At 41.9% G+C, this 18,210-nt stretch overlaps 1 protein-coding gene across 1 annotated transcript in view; it reads left to right on the forward strand.

Annotated features, from left to right (window-relative positions):
- Positions 1–1,673: 1,673 nt before the first annotated feature.
- Positions 1,674–18,210, forward strand: part of UROC1 (urocanate hydratase 1) — a 37,722-nt gene continuing 21,185 nt past the window's right edge. The window contains exons 1-8 of the mRNA XM_038149143.1: positions 1,674–1,974; positions 8,527–8,657; positions 11,234–11,327; positions 11,779–11,838; positions 14,691–14,819; positions 15,494–15,555; positions 16,462–16,528; positions 17,095–17,238. Of these exons, the coding sequence (XP_038005071.1) occupies positions 1,849–1,974; positions 8,527–8,657; positions 11,234–11,327; positions 11,779–11,838; positions 14,691–14,819; positions 15,494–15,555; positions 16,462–16,528; positions 17,095–17,238 (813 nt within the window). The 5' untranslated portion in view covers positions 1,674–1,848. The remainder of the gene's footprint in view (positions 1,975–8,526; positions 8,658–11,233; positions 11,328–11,778; positions 11,839–14,690; positions 14,820–15,493; positions 15,556–16,461; positions 16,529–17,094; positions 17,239–18,210) is intronic.

Genomic DNA, 18,210 nt, shown 5'->3' on the forward strand with positions numbered 1-18,210 from the left:
CACAGCCGCAGGCGGGAGCTGGGACAGGCCGGGCAGCGAGGGGACTGGCGGCTGCCCGGAGCTGGGGACTGCGCTGGCAGAATCCCTGAAGCGGGCCCGGTGACTCTGGCACAAACCCGGCGACACGGAGACACTCCAGTGTCCGGCAGTCAGGGGGTGAAAGTGTCCAGCCCGAGAAAACATCCTAATTCAGGCTGGGAGTTCCCCACATTTCCGTTCTCTCCTTCTTCAGTTTTCTCGCCAGTATAACACCGTTAACTTCTGGTGTCATGGGAGAAGCAGGTCTGATGGGAGTACAAATGCAGACAAGGTTATTCTTGTGCCCCTGTGTGTGCAGGATCAGACCATAAAGGGATTTGAAGAATGTAGGTTGAACAAAGAAGAATAAGGAAAGATTTATTTCCCTTTGGGGTGGGAATGTTTATGTAAGACCAGGTTATCTGGCTAGATTTTGGGGTAGAATTTTCTGACTTCAACCTTCCTTTTAATTTTTTAAAATGTTTTTATATGAAAACTCAATAGAAAACTTTAAAATATAGAGGATTTTCTGTCTCTTTTTTGTCTTTGCCTTTTGTTTGAAAGCAGCTAAAATGCTGTATAATTACAAAACAAAATTCTCCTGCTGTAAATGACATTATCCTTCAGATGGTCTGAGTCTGCTGTGTGCTCAGCTCCCCTGGGATGCTCTGAGTTCTTTCAACTTGAGCATCTTCACTGGGAGCTGGGGATGTGCAGGATGTCCTAGAGCTAAAGCAGATCTGACATTAATGAGAGGCTGTCATTTAATAACTGTGCTTTGTTGTCACTGCTTGTTGATTGCTGCCTTTGTGGGGAAATGCTGTATTTTTTCATTTGCAGGTTTTAGGCTCATTTCTAACTAAAACGCTTTGCCCAGTTAATTTCACCAGGCTTAAAATGTGGCTCTTGTAGTTCAATGGATGTAATAAAGGTCAAGAAGCTTCTGTATAATTTAAACAAGCCAGAATGGAGAGCAAAGTTCATGTTGCACTGTTAAGTGGAAAATCAAAGTACATTCATTCACCTGTGATGCCTGGATGGCAGTACAAGACTTTCTAGTTGTTGTTGACTGTAGGGTATGAAAGTGACATAGGACTGAAAGCCTTCATTATTCCTCCCAATTATTGCCTGTCCTGAGAAATCCACTTCCAGTGCTAATGAGTACATCTCCAGTTCAATGCTATGAAAATCCATTCATGCCTGTGAGCTGAGAGGAGCTAACACCTAAGGGGGGAATTTTGCTGTTAAGATGACCACTGCTGTTGTCCAGAAGATGAACTGGTTGATCTGGAGAACTGCCCATGCCAAGGGGTGTCAAACAGAGAATGCCCATTTTAACTGAACAGTGTGTATGAACAGTGATGTGAATAAGCCTTAACTTTCATTAGTTCCTAAGCTATAGCAACATAAATGAACAATTCTTGATGTCTCAGTCAATATTCCCGCTCCAGACCACGACTCTCATGTGAACATTGGGGGGATCAGGTAATTTGGAAGGTTTGGAATTTTCTCTGGTGCCTTAGCACGGCCCCAGTTGACAAAGCACCCAGAGAATAATCAAACTGTGAATCATTCATTTTGGGGGAGGAGGGAAGAGCCAATGGCATGGCCCAGAGCAGGGAGGTGTGTCACCTGTACCACCTGCCCTCTCAGCCTGACAGCCCTGGTTGCCAAAGCCAGAGGACAGTCTGTCCTCCTGGAGATCCCCCTGGAGTGGTGGCACATTTGAATCGTGCAGCATCTTGTTTTCCTGCACCCCTCCTTGTACCTCCCTTTCCTCATACCTCTCCAGCTTGCCTTGCCTTTCCTCCTCCTATTTCCCCAGCAGCTATGACCAGCCTGAAGGAAATCTGTCGTGGCCTTCCTCTAAACCCCCTGCCTGAAAACAAAGGTCGGAGAAAAGGAATACCCCATGCACCCGTGAGAACACCCAATCTCACTGCTCAGGAGAAAAAGGTAACATGGGCTTTCACAGGGCCTCATTTCTCTTCCTTTCAGATAAAGGCAGCTTGGGGCAGCCAAGCTGATTGCCTCAAATGCTTTTCTGAACGGGAAGCTAACTTTGTGTCAAATGTATTTCCTTGCTGTTATAATTCACTCTGAAATGGGACAAAGGATAGGAAGCTCTTCTGCTCGCTTCCTTTCTTCCTCCTCCAGAATAATTGGGTTGATATGAGAGAGATTTTCTGCAGAGCACCTTCCATGACTTTAAGTGGCTAAACGAGAAGCAATAGACTTCAATGCTGTCAATCCAGGATTTTTTTCTCAGAGGTGAAATTCAGAATGCTGTTGTGAAACCATTGCATATGTAAGTGAGTGAAAGCTATCCCCTCCAATACAATAAACATCAAAGGTGATGAATCAGCATCATGGTAGCAGGTACACATCTGTATAGTTGCATAAAAAACCCAAAGATGACTTATTTTATACAGAAGTCTGGGCATGAATTTCAGGTGAGTTTGTAGGGAGTTAATTATTTGTCTTTAGTTGCATAATTTTCCTGTCTCTTTTTGTTTAAATAGTCTTCATACACACCAAAGTAATCGTTGCATTATTTCATGTTGAAGACTAAAAAAAATCAGCAGCAGAAAATAATGGTCAATGGGTGGAGATGCTTAGGAATTTGTGTGGGAGAGGACAAGGTGGGTTCCTTAGCTTGGAAGTCTGTGCTTCATCACATGTAACATCACTTATACTGAGACATTCTGGTCAGAGCACAGGAGTTCCTTCCCCAATAACAACTTGCACACAACTTCCTTGCCTTCGTGGGAGTTCCCCACTGGCATCAGCAGTCAAATTCTTTCAAAGTCACTTCCACAAACAGAGGAGAGTCTAGTCAAAGGGTAGAAAGAGGAACAGCTGGGAGATATCCAAAGAGGATTTACTTCAATGTCAAGAGCATTCATGGCTGAGGCATCCTGCCTGTGCCTGCCCTGCTCAGGCCCATGGGAATGTGGTTACTAAGAGTGCAGAAGGGCTGTGGTGATGGCTGGGAAGCTAAAGGAGTGGGGAGTGAGTTTCACTGCATGTGAGAACTCTGCCAATCATCTCTGCTTTATTCCTTGCCTTTCCTAAATCCCTTTTCCCCAGAAGTCTGATACAGCAGAAAGGAGTCCCAATTTCAGGAGAGGAGATGGTGTCTCTCAAGAGGATGCCAAACCTGTGGAGGGAAGGCAATGACGAGGTCTTCCCTTCCTGTATAGAAACTGGAATAGTTTCCTGCCTCCTTTAAGGTTTGGAGTAGACTGATTTTCTGCCCCCAGCTGACTGTGTAACATCCATCTCTCATCTCTCCATTTTACCTACTGCATGTGATAAGAGGTCATGCTAGTTGGGTATTTCATTACACTGTTAGAGGTTTTAAGGCTTCCTTTATGATTTACTTTATGGTTAGTCCTCCACCTTAAACTCTTAAGAGAATTAGAGGCTCAGCTGGTGTTTTTTTCATATCTGAAAAGTCAAATCTCTTTTTTTAAGAAGTGGTCCATGCTTAGAAAAGCATGTAGATGGAACATTGTCTGTCTATAAGGTTTTTTTAAGTCATCTTGAGACAGGCTTCCAGATGTTGTTGACAGTGTGTAATGCTGAACATATTATAAGACTTGTCTTCATATATGGCTTCGTGTTTACTTTCTAATTGAAATATTCAGGGGAAGCTTTGACAGAAGAGAAGTTAATAATGCTCTGCTGATTTCCTCTGGATTTCTCTCACTTTTCATATGCCTTCATTCCAGTTTTAGTTCTTGCTACAATAATAAACCTTACCACTGCCAATGTTTTATTTTCTTGGGCCTCCTTTTGTGGTTATAAAAGAAATCCTGTAAGTGAGATTTATAAAGAACTGTGTGTTTTGGGACTTGCTGAAGAAGTATCTAATTCTTCCTATCATACCAGCTTTAATCTTCTTGAATAAATTGAGCCATATCTCAGAACTGATTCTGATTATATGTTTCCTGAATTCTCTTCCTTCAGCATTCTTTGCCTGAGGCCTGAAACAGCCACATCCTCTCTCTTTCCCTCTCTCCACAGCTCAGGAAACCCTAGCTTTCTGTGTCTCAGCATCTGCATCTTAATGTAAATATGCCTCAAAGAAACTACCCTTAAAATCTAGGGGTGGCGTGTGCTTTGCAGAACAAGGATGTTGTATGCTTTGTACTCGCTGACATTCCTATAAAGCTGGAGCAACTTGGCAACAATGGGCATGTCTCTGTGTTACACAGGATCAGGAAAAATGGGATGGCTTTATCCAGACAGGAATTCCCTTATGGATCTTGGAGCCAAGTCACGTTACAGTCCCCCTGCTACCCAGCAGGATCCTCTCTCCCCTGAGTGCAGTATCTTGTGTTTCTGGGGCAGTGCTGAGGTCAGTAATGGCCTTGATGACCGTGATGAGCCTCCCCTGAGGTCTCCCACACCCTCTGCCCATAGGCTCAGGGGCTCCTTTTAGGCTGAGGCCTGGGGTTCAGCCTTAGCTATGCTGGAGGTGTCTTTGGTTCTGTTCAGGCTGTACTCAGCCATGGCCTTTCTGGGTCTGCTCTCCCACCTGTGGGCTGATGTCCCACTCTGAACCTCTCTGGGGATCTCTGTGCTCCATCTCTCCATGGTAACATCACCAGACCTGGTCCTGACTCGCATTTCCAGCCTGGTCCTGGACCTGCAGGTCAGCCTGGTCTTGCCTGATGACCAGGACTGCTGGTGGACCCTGGCTGCTGTCCCTGGGCTGCTCAGCTCTCCTCCCTCAGGTAGCACAAGGTGGGTGAGCTGCCTGCCCTGGGTGTGCTGGCTCTGCTTGGCTCCGTGTTCCTTGGGGAGCAGCTGGGACCTCCTGCTTGGGCACATCTTAGGATGAGGAGCTGAAAACCAGAGCCTGAAAACTCATTCAGCACCTGAAGCTGTTCTTCAGCCTTCTGGTGAAGAAATTGAATGTTTGACCTTTGTGATTTCTTTGCACATCCAGAACTGAGGCTGCTTCAACAAGTTCATAAGTGGTTTGGGAAGGCTGATGTATTAGCCCCTGTTTTGGGACATCTGGGTGATAAAGAACTTGGTTAAACTTTCACACCCATTTATGGCAATGACCAGTAAGAAATCTCCATGTTTACTTCCCAGCTGAGCTGATTGAAACTGGGACCCATCAGGCAGAGTGATAAAAGAAACAATCTTACTTGCTGCTTAGAGAATAGTGCCACCAAAGATCCTGGGTGTGGCTGTCACCAGGCAGAAGGTCACAGGTGGGAGGGAAGCACCATCTCCACTGGAAAAGATGCAGAACTAAGAAGGAAATTGTAGAGTTAAACCAGTCAGTTTCTCTCCTTGTGCTTCCCTCTCCCTCAGTAAACAGGGACTGCAATCCTTAAAGCCTGAGTGTCTCACGGGTCTTAAATTGGAAGTCCTGATGATCCATTTCAGAAAATGGAAATGAATGACATTCCTTCTGAAGAGGCTTCCTTCTGGCTCTTCAACAAACACCAATTAACAAACAGGCTGGTTTGCTTGATTTCTCAAGAGAATACCCCAGCAAAGAAATTTACAGCTGATTGATTGGATTACATGGGCTCTCTTGATTATATTTTAGCATTGAGAGGTCTAAATCTTGATTATATAGCAGTAGAATCCTGTTATAATGTAAAAATTCTAGGGAGTATATATAAAAAAGACACCCCAGTAGTGATTATAGCTTAAACACAAGAACAAAATGCTAAATCCAGCTGGCATATTTAAGAGGAAGACTTTTCATTTGCTTACATTGCACGGAGTTGAATTAAATCACTAATTCAGCAAATTCAGAGCAGATATTTTTTTAAAACAACCTATGAAACTCAGGATTATAACTGCAAATAGTATTTTTTACTCCAGTGAACTCTGGACCTGCTTTTTCAGAGGTACTGCGTGTGTGCAGCTTAAGCTTCTGTCAATGGAAGTTATGAAAAGGAAGATCACCTAAATATCAAATGCAAAAAAAATATTCCAAACACAATGTGTCAGAGGTAAATAAATCCTGCTAAAAGGCTAGGATAATGGTTTTTTAATGGTGCTTTAATGAAATATATTGTCTTCCCACAAAAGCATAATGATGAGCCTATTTGAATTTCCTCCTTGAGTGTCTTTCTCAGATTATTCAATTTATTTCTCAATAATGAATATGTAAAATTTTTCCCAATGCACATGGCCATTGCCCTTTCATAAAGCAGTCAGGTTTCATCTAAGCAATTTTGAGCACCTGGCTCTTTTATTGAGAGATCATTTCACGATATCTTACATTTAAATTCTTCTAATTTCAAGACTACATTTTTTACAAGTAATTCACAGCTATTTATTTATTCCTTTTCCAGCATTTCCCTAAAGCTTCTTCTTGCTCTGTCATTTATCCTGCAGTGAGACAGCAATCAAATATCACCTTTATTCCATTCAGCTAAACAAGCCATAGTCTTAATCCTCTTTTATAAGACCTCTATTGTCTGTGCAAGGTGCCTTTCCCACATTTCATGTAACCTTCAAGTTCATGTTTCATTAATGTTTGCATCATCAAAATTCAGGCTTCTGATAATGTGTAAAATTAATAGGATAGAGGCTCAGTCTTAATGAATTTATTTGAAAATCAAACCAGATTTTTCTTGCTTGAATTAAACAGTGAAGAAAAATATTTGCCCATCAGTTTCATTTGGATGCAAATAACATATTGATCAAAGACTGTGGGTGATCCTTGCCAAAATGGAAGCCTTATAGCTCTCTGTAGTTCTCAAAGGCAGCCAAAATACCAATATTTACCTGTGGGTTTTAGGGGTGCAGGTGATTTTATTTTTGCTTTAGGAACTTCTCATATCTAGAACCCCCTGTGATGGCTGCTCACCTCTGAGACTGACTTTGGAAATCCCTGTGTATTTTGTCATTGTGTGGATATAGGTGGGATTTCTGTGTTTATTAATAGCATGCCCTTGAAAATTACTGCTTATCTAACTGGAGAAGAATGAAGTGGTATTAGAAGATGGAATTTGCATTTTCTCATCTGGTAAATAGATTTTTCCCCCTCATCATTCTCTGCATGGAATGGCAATTCTAATTTGTAGCATTTTACTGGTCTGATCCTCAGGTGGTGTAAATCAGCAATGCCTCACTACCTTGAAGCTGTATGCCTGCTCAGGAGCAGGTGTGCCAACAAAAACCTCTCTCAGAATGAGACATTTTAGTTTTATTGTTCCTTTTGCTCCAAGGGCTGTGAGACCAGAGTGCTCAGAGGAAGTGGCTGGAGCTCCAACCATCACAGCCAGACCAAGGACAGGGTGAAAAAGGAGTTTTGTTGATGAGCTGAGGGTTTTGTGCAGCTTTTCAGCACTGCTTACCAGGGTGGCTGGGGATGATAACTACACTGGATAATTTTAGATGCCTTTGCTGTGGATATCTGCACTGCAGCCCACTCTTCACCCCCTCCAGGAGGCACTTGCTTCCACAACTGAACTGCCAATGGCAGGAGTCACAAAATCTCTACTCAGCACTCTCAAAAACTGAGCTGTTACCAAATTTAGAAACAAACTTGATCCCTTTCTATCCTTTCCACAGCCATTAAAAATCAGCCAAAGGAAGATATGAAATTCCATATGATTTGTGACTTTTTTCATCTAAAAGTCCTTTGGAGGGTGTTGCCATTTGCCAGGGAACTTACAAGATCTTTGCATGAAACTGGCTATTTAAAGATGACAAAATCTTTGTTCTCATTATGGTTTTAATAAAATGAAACACAGAATACAGAGACATGCCTTAACAGGCTGTTACTAAAGATAATGATTTATTTATGGGTTCTTTCATCCAAAAGGACATATTGTACTTTGCAAACCATGGCTAATGTCTTTGAAGGCAATAGGGAGTGTGAGCCACGTAGTATCATCTGCAGGATTTAGCTGAGTGCCTAGGAATCACTTTAGCTAATTTGGAAGAGATACATGTAACATCAATAAAATAATGTAACCCAACACCCTCTGCAATACATTAGGATGCTAAATGGAGTGAATCTGCAATAAAACAGCCCACGAACATCTTCATCTGGGAGTATGTCACATAACTCTGGGCTAAGGTCCTGTTTTGAATGGAAAGTACTGTGGGATCTTCAGTGTCTTGGAGTTAGGCACTTAGTTTTAAGGATTTCTGAACAATGTTCCCTTGGTAGTCCAGTGCCCCCAGCACTGCGAGAGAGAATTTGTCTGTGTCTGGTATTTACCAAATCTGCATGGTCTCTCCATGCAGATTTGGGGAGGCAGGTGGGAAGGGGATGGTTACAGGTTCACCCCAATTGAACCTACCAGGTAGATGCAGGTAGAAACCCTTCAATAGGGAAGCAGGAATGAAGCTCTCCTGGTGTGGACTTAGCCTTTTGAACTCCATTGTCCTTGCAACAGCTTAGGCAGGCTTCCAGCTGAGCCTGGATAAAGTTCAGGGCCACCCACTTACCTTCATTTCTCTTGCACCTTGTTTTTTCTCCCTTGTTTATTTGTGTGTGTGTGTGTTTTTTGGCAGCTGGCTCTGCGCAATGCCTTGCGTTATTTCCCACCTGAAATCCAAAAGAAGCTGGCGCTGGAATTTGCTGAGGAGCTCAGGCTGTATGGCCACATCTATATGTACAGATTCTGCCCAGATATTGAGATGAGGTGAGGACTGGATGGTTCATGTTGTATTTAGCTGCCATTTGCTTGCCAGCTTTCACCTGTGGAACTGACCTTTAAAGAGTGGCATTGCTGCATGCTAATCTACCTCTTGTAGGAGTTTTAATAACATAATAATGAAGCTCATCTTCTGATAATTTGGATGTTCTGTGTGTTGCAGTGATTTCATTTCCAGGGAGGGTTACTGTGTGTTTTGGGATGCTCCATGGGACTGGGAGGGAAGCAGTGTTCCCTTCTGGATAGGCTGTGGCGGGCTGGGCAGTCTCGCTGCAAGAGAGCTCAGTCAGCACAGGTGAAGGACTGAGCCTGGCTGTCTGTGTGGCAACCCAGCTTTGCCCCACACAGGGATCCCAAACGCTCTTCCCCATGGCAGGGCTTGGTTTCTAGGGGCCAGTCATTACTCAGAGACCTCCAATGACAACCTTGACAGGAAGCTTGCAATAGTTCTGAGCTGGTGCAAGTCAAGTCCCAGCTGAACCAAGAAGTAAGACCCAGGTGAGTGGCTGGCTGGTTGAGCGTGTTCTCAGAGCAGAGGAAGCTCTCTGGGCTTGAAAGTAAGGCAGTACATTTTTTCCATTGGAACCTTTAGGTGACCCTGGTGTGTAATAAGCTGTGCCTGTTGGTCTTGGACCATCACTTCATTCTAGGGCTGCTGGGTCTAATGTTTGTGAAGCAGAACAGATTTAGTGAGGGCTGCCAGGGGCTAGCTGCTTTTTTTAGATGGATTGATTCCTTTTTGCATCAGCAGGGGCCTGGTTAATGTCCATAGAGAAATCTGAATAAAGCAATAGAAAGAACTCTGATTTCCACAGACAAACATGTTTCTATGCTGTTCATATTAGCCTGGGGTGAGTTCTTGCAGAATTCAGCTAAGGAGTGGAGAAATAGAAGACTATCTGAAAGTTTTTGCAGGGCTAGACTTCAGAGGACCCTGTACTAAACTACAGATGGTGACACCTTCCAAGTAGGCTTGGATGAAACAGTCCAGCAGCTTGTTTCCATCACTGGCATCAGTGATTCTTTGACAACTTCAAGTATTTTTTATTTTGTGATCATTTCACTGATTGTTTTCTAATAGATTTTTGTAGTCTCACAATGAGAAAATGTCTTTTGATCTCTGTAGTCTGAGAGTATTTGATTTTTGTTTTGTATGTCCCAGGGACCATGGCTCCATTTAAGTCATGTTCCTATGCCAGAGAACTCAAGTGATGTTGGGTTTCTTATGCTCTGAGCAATATTATGTGTAAATATCTCCTCTTGATGAATTGGTATAATTCCACAGAAATGCTCTTTTATCAAGTTTAGAACAGCAGAAATCCCTAATAAAAAAGGCATTGTGGAAAATCTCAAAGGCGTTCCCTCCTGGTTTGGCAATGACTACAAGGCATTTGTTTTAGTATCCTGGTGTAAAAAGCCAGGATAAAGTGCATGGGATCATGGGAGGAGCCCATTTGCTGAATCTGTGGAATATGCATTCCAGATCTTGGCTCATGAGCTGGACAGTGGGCGTCCAAAATTTATTTTTTTTTTGTCATTGGCACACTTCAGCCTGACCTTTTCATTGTAACTTTCCCTGCACAAAGCAAGTGTCCAGCCATTGAAGATCTAAGGTCCAATGAAAGGAAGATCATTAGAAACCATGCCAAAAGATCCTGTCCCTCTTCAGGAATTGTCAGCCTTGGCAGTGGTGGTGTTGCTTACAGAAAAGGAAGGACTAAAGCTCTTGATCAGTGGTTCTACTTCCTCCAGGTGTCATACCTTAGAGGCCTCAGCACAATTGTACTAAAACCTGTGCAGACACAGCAAAGGAACTGTCCTTGCCCTAAACAGCCACAGTATAAATGCAAGAGTAGAAGTTTTAGAGCAATTTGATACAGAAACAGATGGGGGAGGAGAAGATAACAGTGAGATGATCACAGCAGGTGGCATTAAGGACATCTGTGCCAGGCTACCTGAGCTGGGATAACTTTGGGACTGTTGCCCATGCCTCACCTCTCAGCTTGTGGAGGAAGTGCATTTAGTGGGAAGGCCCATATTTCTCCTAACAATGTTCAGTCTTTGAGAGTTTCTTGGAGTCTGAAACTCAAGCTGAGGGATTTTTTCTTAGATACAATCTTAAATAGCAAGGGTGGATGAGCCTGAAGGCAACTTCCAGGGATGCTGCTTTCCTTGGCACTGCAGGACTTGGCTGCTTGGCCTGGCAACTCTTGCAGAGGCCTCTTCCACCACCCCTGAAAAAAAATGCAGTTAAAAGGAATGAGCATTCTTGGCCACCACATTTATCAGTTGTGAATAAATAATTCAGCAAATGATAAGCCAAATGTGATTTCTTGGTTTTGCTCGGTTCTGATAATAGTTAAAACCTGATTTGCCTGTTGAGGTACGTATGTAACTTTAGATCTGGGCTTTTTTTGTCTTTACTCTTCCCCCTGAATAAAAGCCTGCAACCCAGACAGGTTTGAGTATCCTTGGCATGCAGAGATATTTAAGTGGGGTGTTTTGCTGTGGCTGCTCTTGTAAGCTGGAGTTTTTCTTCTAAATTTTTGTGCCTACCCCTTCAGAGCTTACCCCATAGGAGAATACCCTTGCAAGACCAAATCAGCTGCTGCCATCATGCTGATGATCATGAATAATCTGGATCCCTCTGTGGCTCAGGTAAGGTGTACAGTAAAAGGAATCTGGATTCACAAGCAGCAGCAAATTGGCAAAATACTTCCTGTATGTGTTCTCACATAAATACTGAAAAATGTAGACATGCAGGCACTGGATACAGGAGCTTGGCTGCTGCCTGAGAGATAGAGCTCAGCTCTCGGGACATTGCTTCTACAATTTATGTTGAAAAATTGTTGCTGATGCTTCCTGTGACTTTGGAAGCTCATCCCAGCAAGTGTTGCAGTAACAAACGCTTAATTTTGAAAAATAATATTATTTTTTTTGTTCTTAACTTACCACTTTTACAATGTTTCTTCCTGATTTCAAGAACATAGAGAATTTTGATGCAATAACCTCTAGAAAAGATTTATTACTGAGATGGCAAAAATAGCTCAGAGATACAGTAAAAGGTTTGAGAAAAGTGCTTGCCTTAATGTTGAATTGCCTTTTTCAGTTTCCCCAGGAGCTGGTCACTTATGGAGGAAATGGGCAGGTCTTCAGCAACTGGGCACAGGTAGGACATTGCTGGGTTTGCAGTTTGCTTCAGAGAGCCAGTTTCACCCTCCCCCACACACATTCTGCTTAGGCAGTTCGGGATCATTCTTGGCAGTTGTTGCCTTAAAATACTCCAAAACATCCTGTTTGGATAGGGGAATGCTCAGTTATGAACTGCGTAGATGGAGAGAGCTTTATTTAGTAAGGAGAGCACAGACAGCCCAGCAGAAATCTAAACAAGCCACCATAAACACACCAAGTGTGTAGGATGATAAAAGACCAGTTCTTTGTCTTTCTTTGATGCATATGTATGGGCCTGAGTATTTAGCACAGATAATTTTAGAGTCTAAATCTAGGAAACAAAAGAAGTGTATCCTCTATTTGTCTGTGGTACTTTTGCAATATTTTTCACAAGTAGTGGAATAAAAAAAAGGTTTTGATTGAAGAATGTGCAATTCTGAGTCATTTTTCCAAGTAAATCAGATTAGCTGTTAGTATTTGTGCTAGTTGGTCAGTTCATGCTGCACTTTGCTATGGACATTAGCCTTTACCTTCTAAGAATAATGGCAGATGGTTAAAAGCCTCTCTAAAATCAGAGAATGTTTTAAATTGTGTTTGTATAATCTTTGTTCTCTTATATTTAAAAAGGTCAATAAATATACTCACTTTATCCTAAGCATTGCAAAGTGCATGTGAGAAACATTTTCAGGAGGCCTTTGGAATCAGCAATGTATTTAGAATTCTGTTTGCAGTGCAGGTCCCAATCGGCACAGGTAGGAAGCTAAATCCCCCTGGAGAGCAGCATCACTCCTGGAGGCTGGGAAGGTCTTGAATTCTGACTGGAACTGGCAAAAGCTGACCCAAGGAGCCAGCTCTTGTTTTAAAGAATCACACATGCACCTTGCTGTGGCTTTATCTGAATCTAGCCTCTTGATTATTAAAGAGCCCAAGCAAAACTAATGTATGAATGAAGTTCCTAGCTAGCGGAGAGGAATGGATTCCTCACTGCAGCATGGGACTGAGTAACCTGGGATTTCTCCCCAGTCTGGGATTTCTCATTTTTGATTAAAGGAAAATTCATGTTTCAGTTTCCTAATCTGGTAAATTTAATCTAGAAGTTAAATGGAATCCCTGTATTGCCTTTTTTTTTTTTCCAAAGAGAGATGAAATTGCATTCATGGCAATGCTCACCATTTCTTTATTCTGTGCATTAATTAATAAATGCCAGTTAACTATTCCTGTTACATATCAGTGTTAGCATTTCTGAGGTGAGCAGTGCCAGCAGTTTATATATTGGCCTTTGTTGGCCTGACAGTCCTTAGGCAGCTGCTGGGCTGCAAGGTGAGGTAGAAGTGCTGCCAAAGTCAGAAATATTCTTTTCTCTTGTTCTCATCCAAGCCAGTCCTATGACTTGCAGTTGTTTCACAGCAGAGCAAACAAAAACCCTTTTATTTTTGTTTACTTAGAGTAGCAATCACATGAATGATTCAGTTACCACAGAACATTTTATTCTGTTTGTAGCTTGAAAACAGCATTGAAAAAAATTAAAATTCTAGCATTGCAAAACTCACAGTAAAAAGGTTCAGTTTGGTTTATATCACCCATGCAGACCTGTGCTTTCTTCTGGATAATTTCAAATGAAAGAATGATGTCCAGAGCTAACTTTACAGGTCTTCTTCCTTGCTCGTTATGCCTTTAAGTGCCAAAAGACCCATTTATCTTACAGCTTCTAGTTTTATTAGGATGTTTTTCCCAGACTGCTAGGGAGTTGAGAGTTCAGCACCTGTTCTGTCCTATGACATGAATTCAATTACTCAACATTTTTCATAAATCAAACCATAAAAAGCAAGACAGTAACTTGACTAACTCTTTTCAGTTCAACTGAACCTGCAGCTTGGGGAATTGGCTGCATTAGAAGGGACTGGCTTCAAATCTGCAGCATTTTTAATTCAGATTACAGCCTCAGAGTTTAAGTGCCTGTGTTTATTTGTCACTGATACTGCTGCCTCCTTGATCAGCAATTCTGGGGTTTTTTTCCCCTCAAAATTTTGTGTCCCTACAGAAACTCTGGTTTCAAGTAATTGTTGAATCCCAATATTGCATGAGGAAGTTTCTCACAGGCCTAGTTGACACATTCTAGGAGTCCTGTGGAGTTCAATGGGCTTTGTCATAGAAAATGATGGATTGCAGTTAAATTTAGAGTCAGTTTAGATGGTCAAAGTGTACATTTTGGCATTAATCAAGAGTAAATGTTGAATTATGCAGACAAGGCTGAAATACATTTGTGTACTCCAGGATGCATCCTGGATTTTCTTCTGTGTCCACAATGAAAGTTTGGGGTTTTTTTTTTTTTTTTTTTTTTTTTTTTTTTTTTTTTTTTTTTTTTTTTTTTTCCCTTGAGAAGAAAAGCTATTTAATTTTGAAGTGCACATTATAAAAACCATTTATTGCACTAGAAAATGTTGAATTTCAGATTAGGATCAACAATAAGCATGAGTATTTAATCACTTCTATAGGGAAAATTTTGCAGCTTGGCTTTGGAAGGATTGCCAGAAAAGTGCCAAAGACAAGTGGTTAATCTCAAGATAAAATTAGAATGGCTTTAAAAGTGAAGGATATCTGGGGTTTGTACTGGAGAAATTATTCTGGAACTTATTCAGACTTTTGTTAGTTGATGATTTGTGTTTCCTGGTGAGTGATATCCCTTAAAGGACTTTATTGAAAGCAAGAATGTGTTGAGAGCTCTCTTATTCCATATGTGAATGCACCTCGTTATCTCTATTGCTGCCTTCATTCCCCAAGATGAGCAGCTTCACAAAAAACAGGAAATGTAAGATGCAAAGTCCCTCTTTTCCTTGCTTTTCATTTCAGTTCTGGTTGGTAATGCAGTATTTGTCAGAGATGACAGAAGAGCAAACACTGGTGATGTACAGTGGGCATCCCCTGGGGCTCTTCCCCAGCCACCAGCGTGCTCCTCGTTTAATCATTACCAATGGCATGGTAGGTATTAGCATCTTGTTCTCTTTACCCTCTTATTCTGTTTCATTTTCAAGTGTTGGCTGAGTTAAAATATGATTTATACTGTCTGAATTTACTGCAACACACAGGAGAATCGGGGGTCCAAATTCTGCAGCATTTTTTCCAGCGCAGCTGCTGTCACCTCACAGGTGCTGATCTGCAGTGATGGAGGGAACAGCCTCCTCCTCATTAGAAAACCTCTGCTCTGACTGAGTCTGAGACACCTCCTTGCCCCAAACAGTTCAGCTAGGCTCACTCTGGGAGATTTAAAAGCCCTCAGTAAGCAAACATGATTATTAATCAGAGGCTCAGATATCTGGACTGCTTTGCTTGGAAGGCAAGGTGGCCAAGTGGAAATACTGGTTCCTTGCCAGTCATTTGAGCCATTCAATATCCATTCCCCTGCAGGTTAGTTTTGTGGCTGGGGAACTGCTCTCCTTAAAACTTGTGTGGCAGTCACAGTGCCAGGAAGACTGGACATCTTTTTTCTAATACTAGAATACATGAAATAAAACACCTGGGTTACTCCTCCTGTTTTTTCTGGTTTTCTGCATATGTAATAGTTACAGAAATAGTTAAAGAAATTCAGGCTGTTTAAAAGACCTGCTTAACTCTCTAATTTGCTTATGTGGATTTTATTTTGGTTGTTTTCTTAGGTTATTCCCAACTATTCCTCCAGAGATGAATACGAGAAGATGTTTGCTTTGGGTGTAACAATGTAAGAAGATAGCTCACTATTGAAATATATCAAGTACTTGACTAAAATATAATTCAGACATCAAGCAGTGACTGGTTAAAATTTCTAATGCAGATACATTTCAACTGTGCTGCATGAAGTACTGATGCTGCAAAGCATTAATGCACACTTATATGGAATTACTTCAGAGTTTGAGTTATGTTCAGCCACATATATAAGGATGTAATTGAGGTCTGTTAGGAATTAATATTAGGTTTATGTGTGAGGCTTGGCAGAACAACAGCCTGAAGCCTTAATCATAACCCACTTAAAGCACTTGCTAATTCTCATTTTCAGTGGTTGTTTTGCAGTCTATGGAAAACACAAGTTATAAAACATTCTTTCATGCTAAAAGAAACTTTGAAATAATTTTTTAATGATTTTTACGTACTCTTCTACTGTTGATGAGCACAAGATTATCATTCTTTTGTGGACCAAGGAGAGAATAAATTAAAACAGCCAAAGAGTTGTCCCACTTCTCTGGGAATTTAGTATGAATGTGGTCAACCATTCTGGGCTAAAACTTCCACAGTGGCCATTTTTCTGAGAGGCAGGAGTGCATTGAAACCCCATGACACAGAGATTCCAGTCAGGTGAAACAGTGTCCTTTGGTCCCAGTCCCTGTGCTAAATGCTAACACAAGCTTACACTCAGGTTTTGATCCATGTATTTTTGAACCCAATTTAATGAGCTAAACACTCCTCCAAAAATATGTTGGTGCATTGCTAATGGTAAAACTCTAAGATGAGAATTTGGTAACAGCAGACCTTTAACAATGAAGTGAAGCACAGAGGGTTTTTTGTTGTACTGGAAACACAAGTGGACAAGTGCAAGTGCCACTCCGGGCTGAGCAATGTGTGGTGTCTCTGTGTTCCTTGCTGTCCCCAGGTATGGTCAGATGACAGCAGGGAGCTACTGCTACATTGGGCCTCAGGGAATAGTCCATGGGACCGTGGTAAGGACCTGGGGAAAGCTCTGTCAGCCCCTCTTGGAGGAGCTTTCTCCCATGGTGGCTGGCTATGGGAGTGGGTTGGATTGCTGTGAGAGGAACTTCTGGCTACTAAAGAAATTCTCATTGCCTGCTTCATAAAAAAACTAATGGTTTTTTTCACTTAGATATGTCTTATCCACGACACAGACTTGAAGGTATTTGCAATCAAGGTCTCAACCTGAACTCACAATATGTGAAGTATAAATTGACCAAATGTGTTATACAAAAACATTTTCTTGGCTGTTTTCCTTAGCTGTCCTTTGCAGCCACCCTTAAGTCTCTCTATTGCAAGAGCAGCATGTTGGGAACCGCTGATTATTTTATTTCATGGTGAGAGAAATAAGCATAATGAGGACAGATGGTTCACAGCATCATTTTGAAACATATTTCCTTCTTAAAGGATTAAAGTGTTTCATGGTGCTGATGACCCCAGAGTTTCAAAGTCTGTTTGCTAAAGGGACAGAAGATCTTTGAATTTCAGGACTCCGGTGCCAATGGCTGCTGGTGATGGCTGTGTTTGTTGTGTGCAGCTCACAGTGCTCAACGCAGGCCGGCGGTACCTGAAGGCAGAGGACCTGTCTGGGAAGGTGTTTGTCACTTCTGGCCTCGGGGGGATGAGCGGGGCCCAGGCCAAGGCTGCAGTCATTGCTGGCTGTGTGGGGATCATTGCAGAGGTGAGAGCAGTGCTGCTGTCCTTCTGGCTTCCCGTGCTGAGTCAGAACCTCCATTCTTCTGATCTGACAGGTTCCTGAAGTAACCCTGCCAAACCAAACGCAGAAAATAGTCTATTTTCTAAGATATGTCTGGTTTTTCCATTACTGAACATTTTTCACTGCTTTTCCACTCTTTATTCATTTGCCTATTGGATCAGACTGCAAAGATATGGACTTAGAATTGCTCCACAAATGATGCAGAATGACGCTGTCAGATGAGCCATTCCTAGTGTTTGACGTACCCTAATTTCATGTGTGAAAAACTGTAATCTCCACAGGCAATTCCCATGAGAACTGCATTCCCTTACACCAAAAACAGTCTATGTTAAGAATGTGTTTTATTTAACTTTGATCAACCTTTAAAGCCTCCAGCACCCTGATCAGATGCAACAGGAAGTACCCATTAAAATGTTGGCATTGTTCACTAATCAAGATTGATACTAATGAAGTTGTGAATGATCACAACTTGATGTTGTGATTCTTTGAAGTCAGTGGGACTTTTTAAATTGACTTCTGAGGTTAATCAAAAGCACTTATGAGATCACAGTTTCTAGGCAATGAAGGTGAGTTCTGCTGAGAGAAAATGCTGATGTGGGAGAAGTTCTGTACTACCATTTTCCCTGTTCCCAAAGCTCTCCCACAGTATATCTTTGTGGAGAGTCTTCCCTCCTGTGGGAAATTTCTCTGTTCCTAAGATGCTAAAATATCCCAGTTATTTCTTCCTATAAACAAAGAGAATCTAATAATGATTTGTGATTGGAAGACTGCAAATGCCCATGCAATTAGAATAGTGGGTGATAGGATCCACAGATATCCTTGAGTATCATCTAATGGAGAATACAAACATCATCATTTGATAAAGTATATATGCCTGCATGTTTTGAGTGAAATACATTCTCACATAAAAAGGTAGCACTAGGTTTTCCCAATACC

The sequence above is a fragment of the Motacilla alba genome, chromosome 12 (assembly GCF_015832195.1).
Source record: "Motacilla alba alba isolate MOTALB_02 chromosome 12, Motacilla_alba_V1.0_pri, whole genome shotgun sequence".
NCBI lineage: Eukaryota > Metazoa > Chordata > Aves > Passeriformes > Motacillidae > Motacilla > Motacilla alba.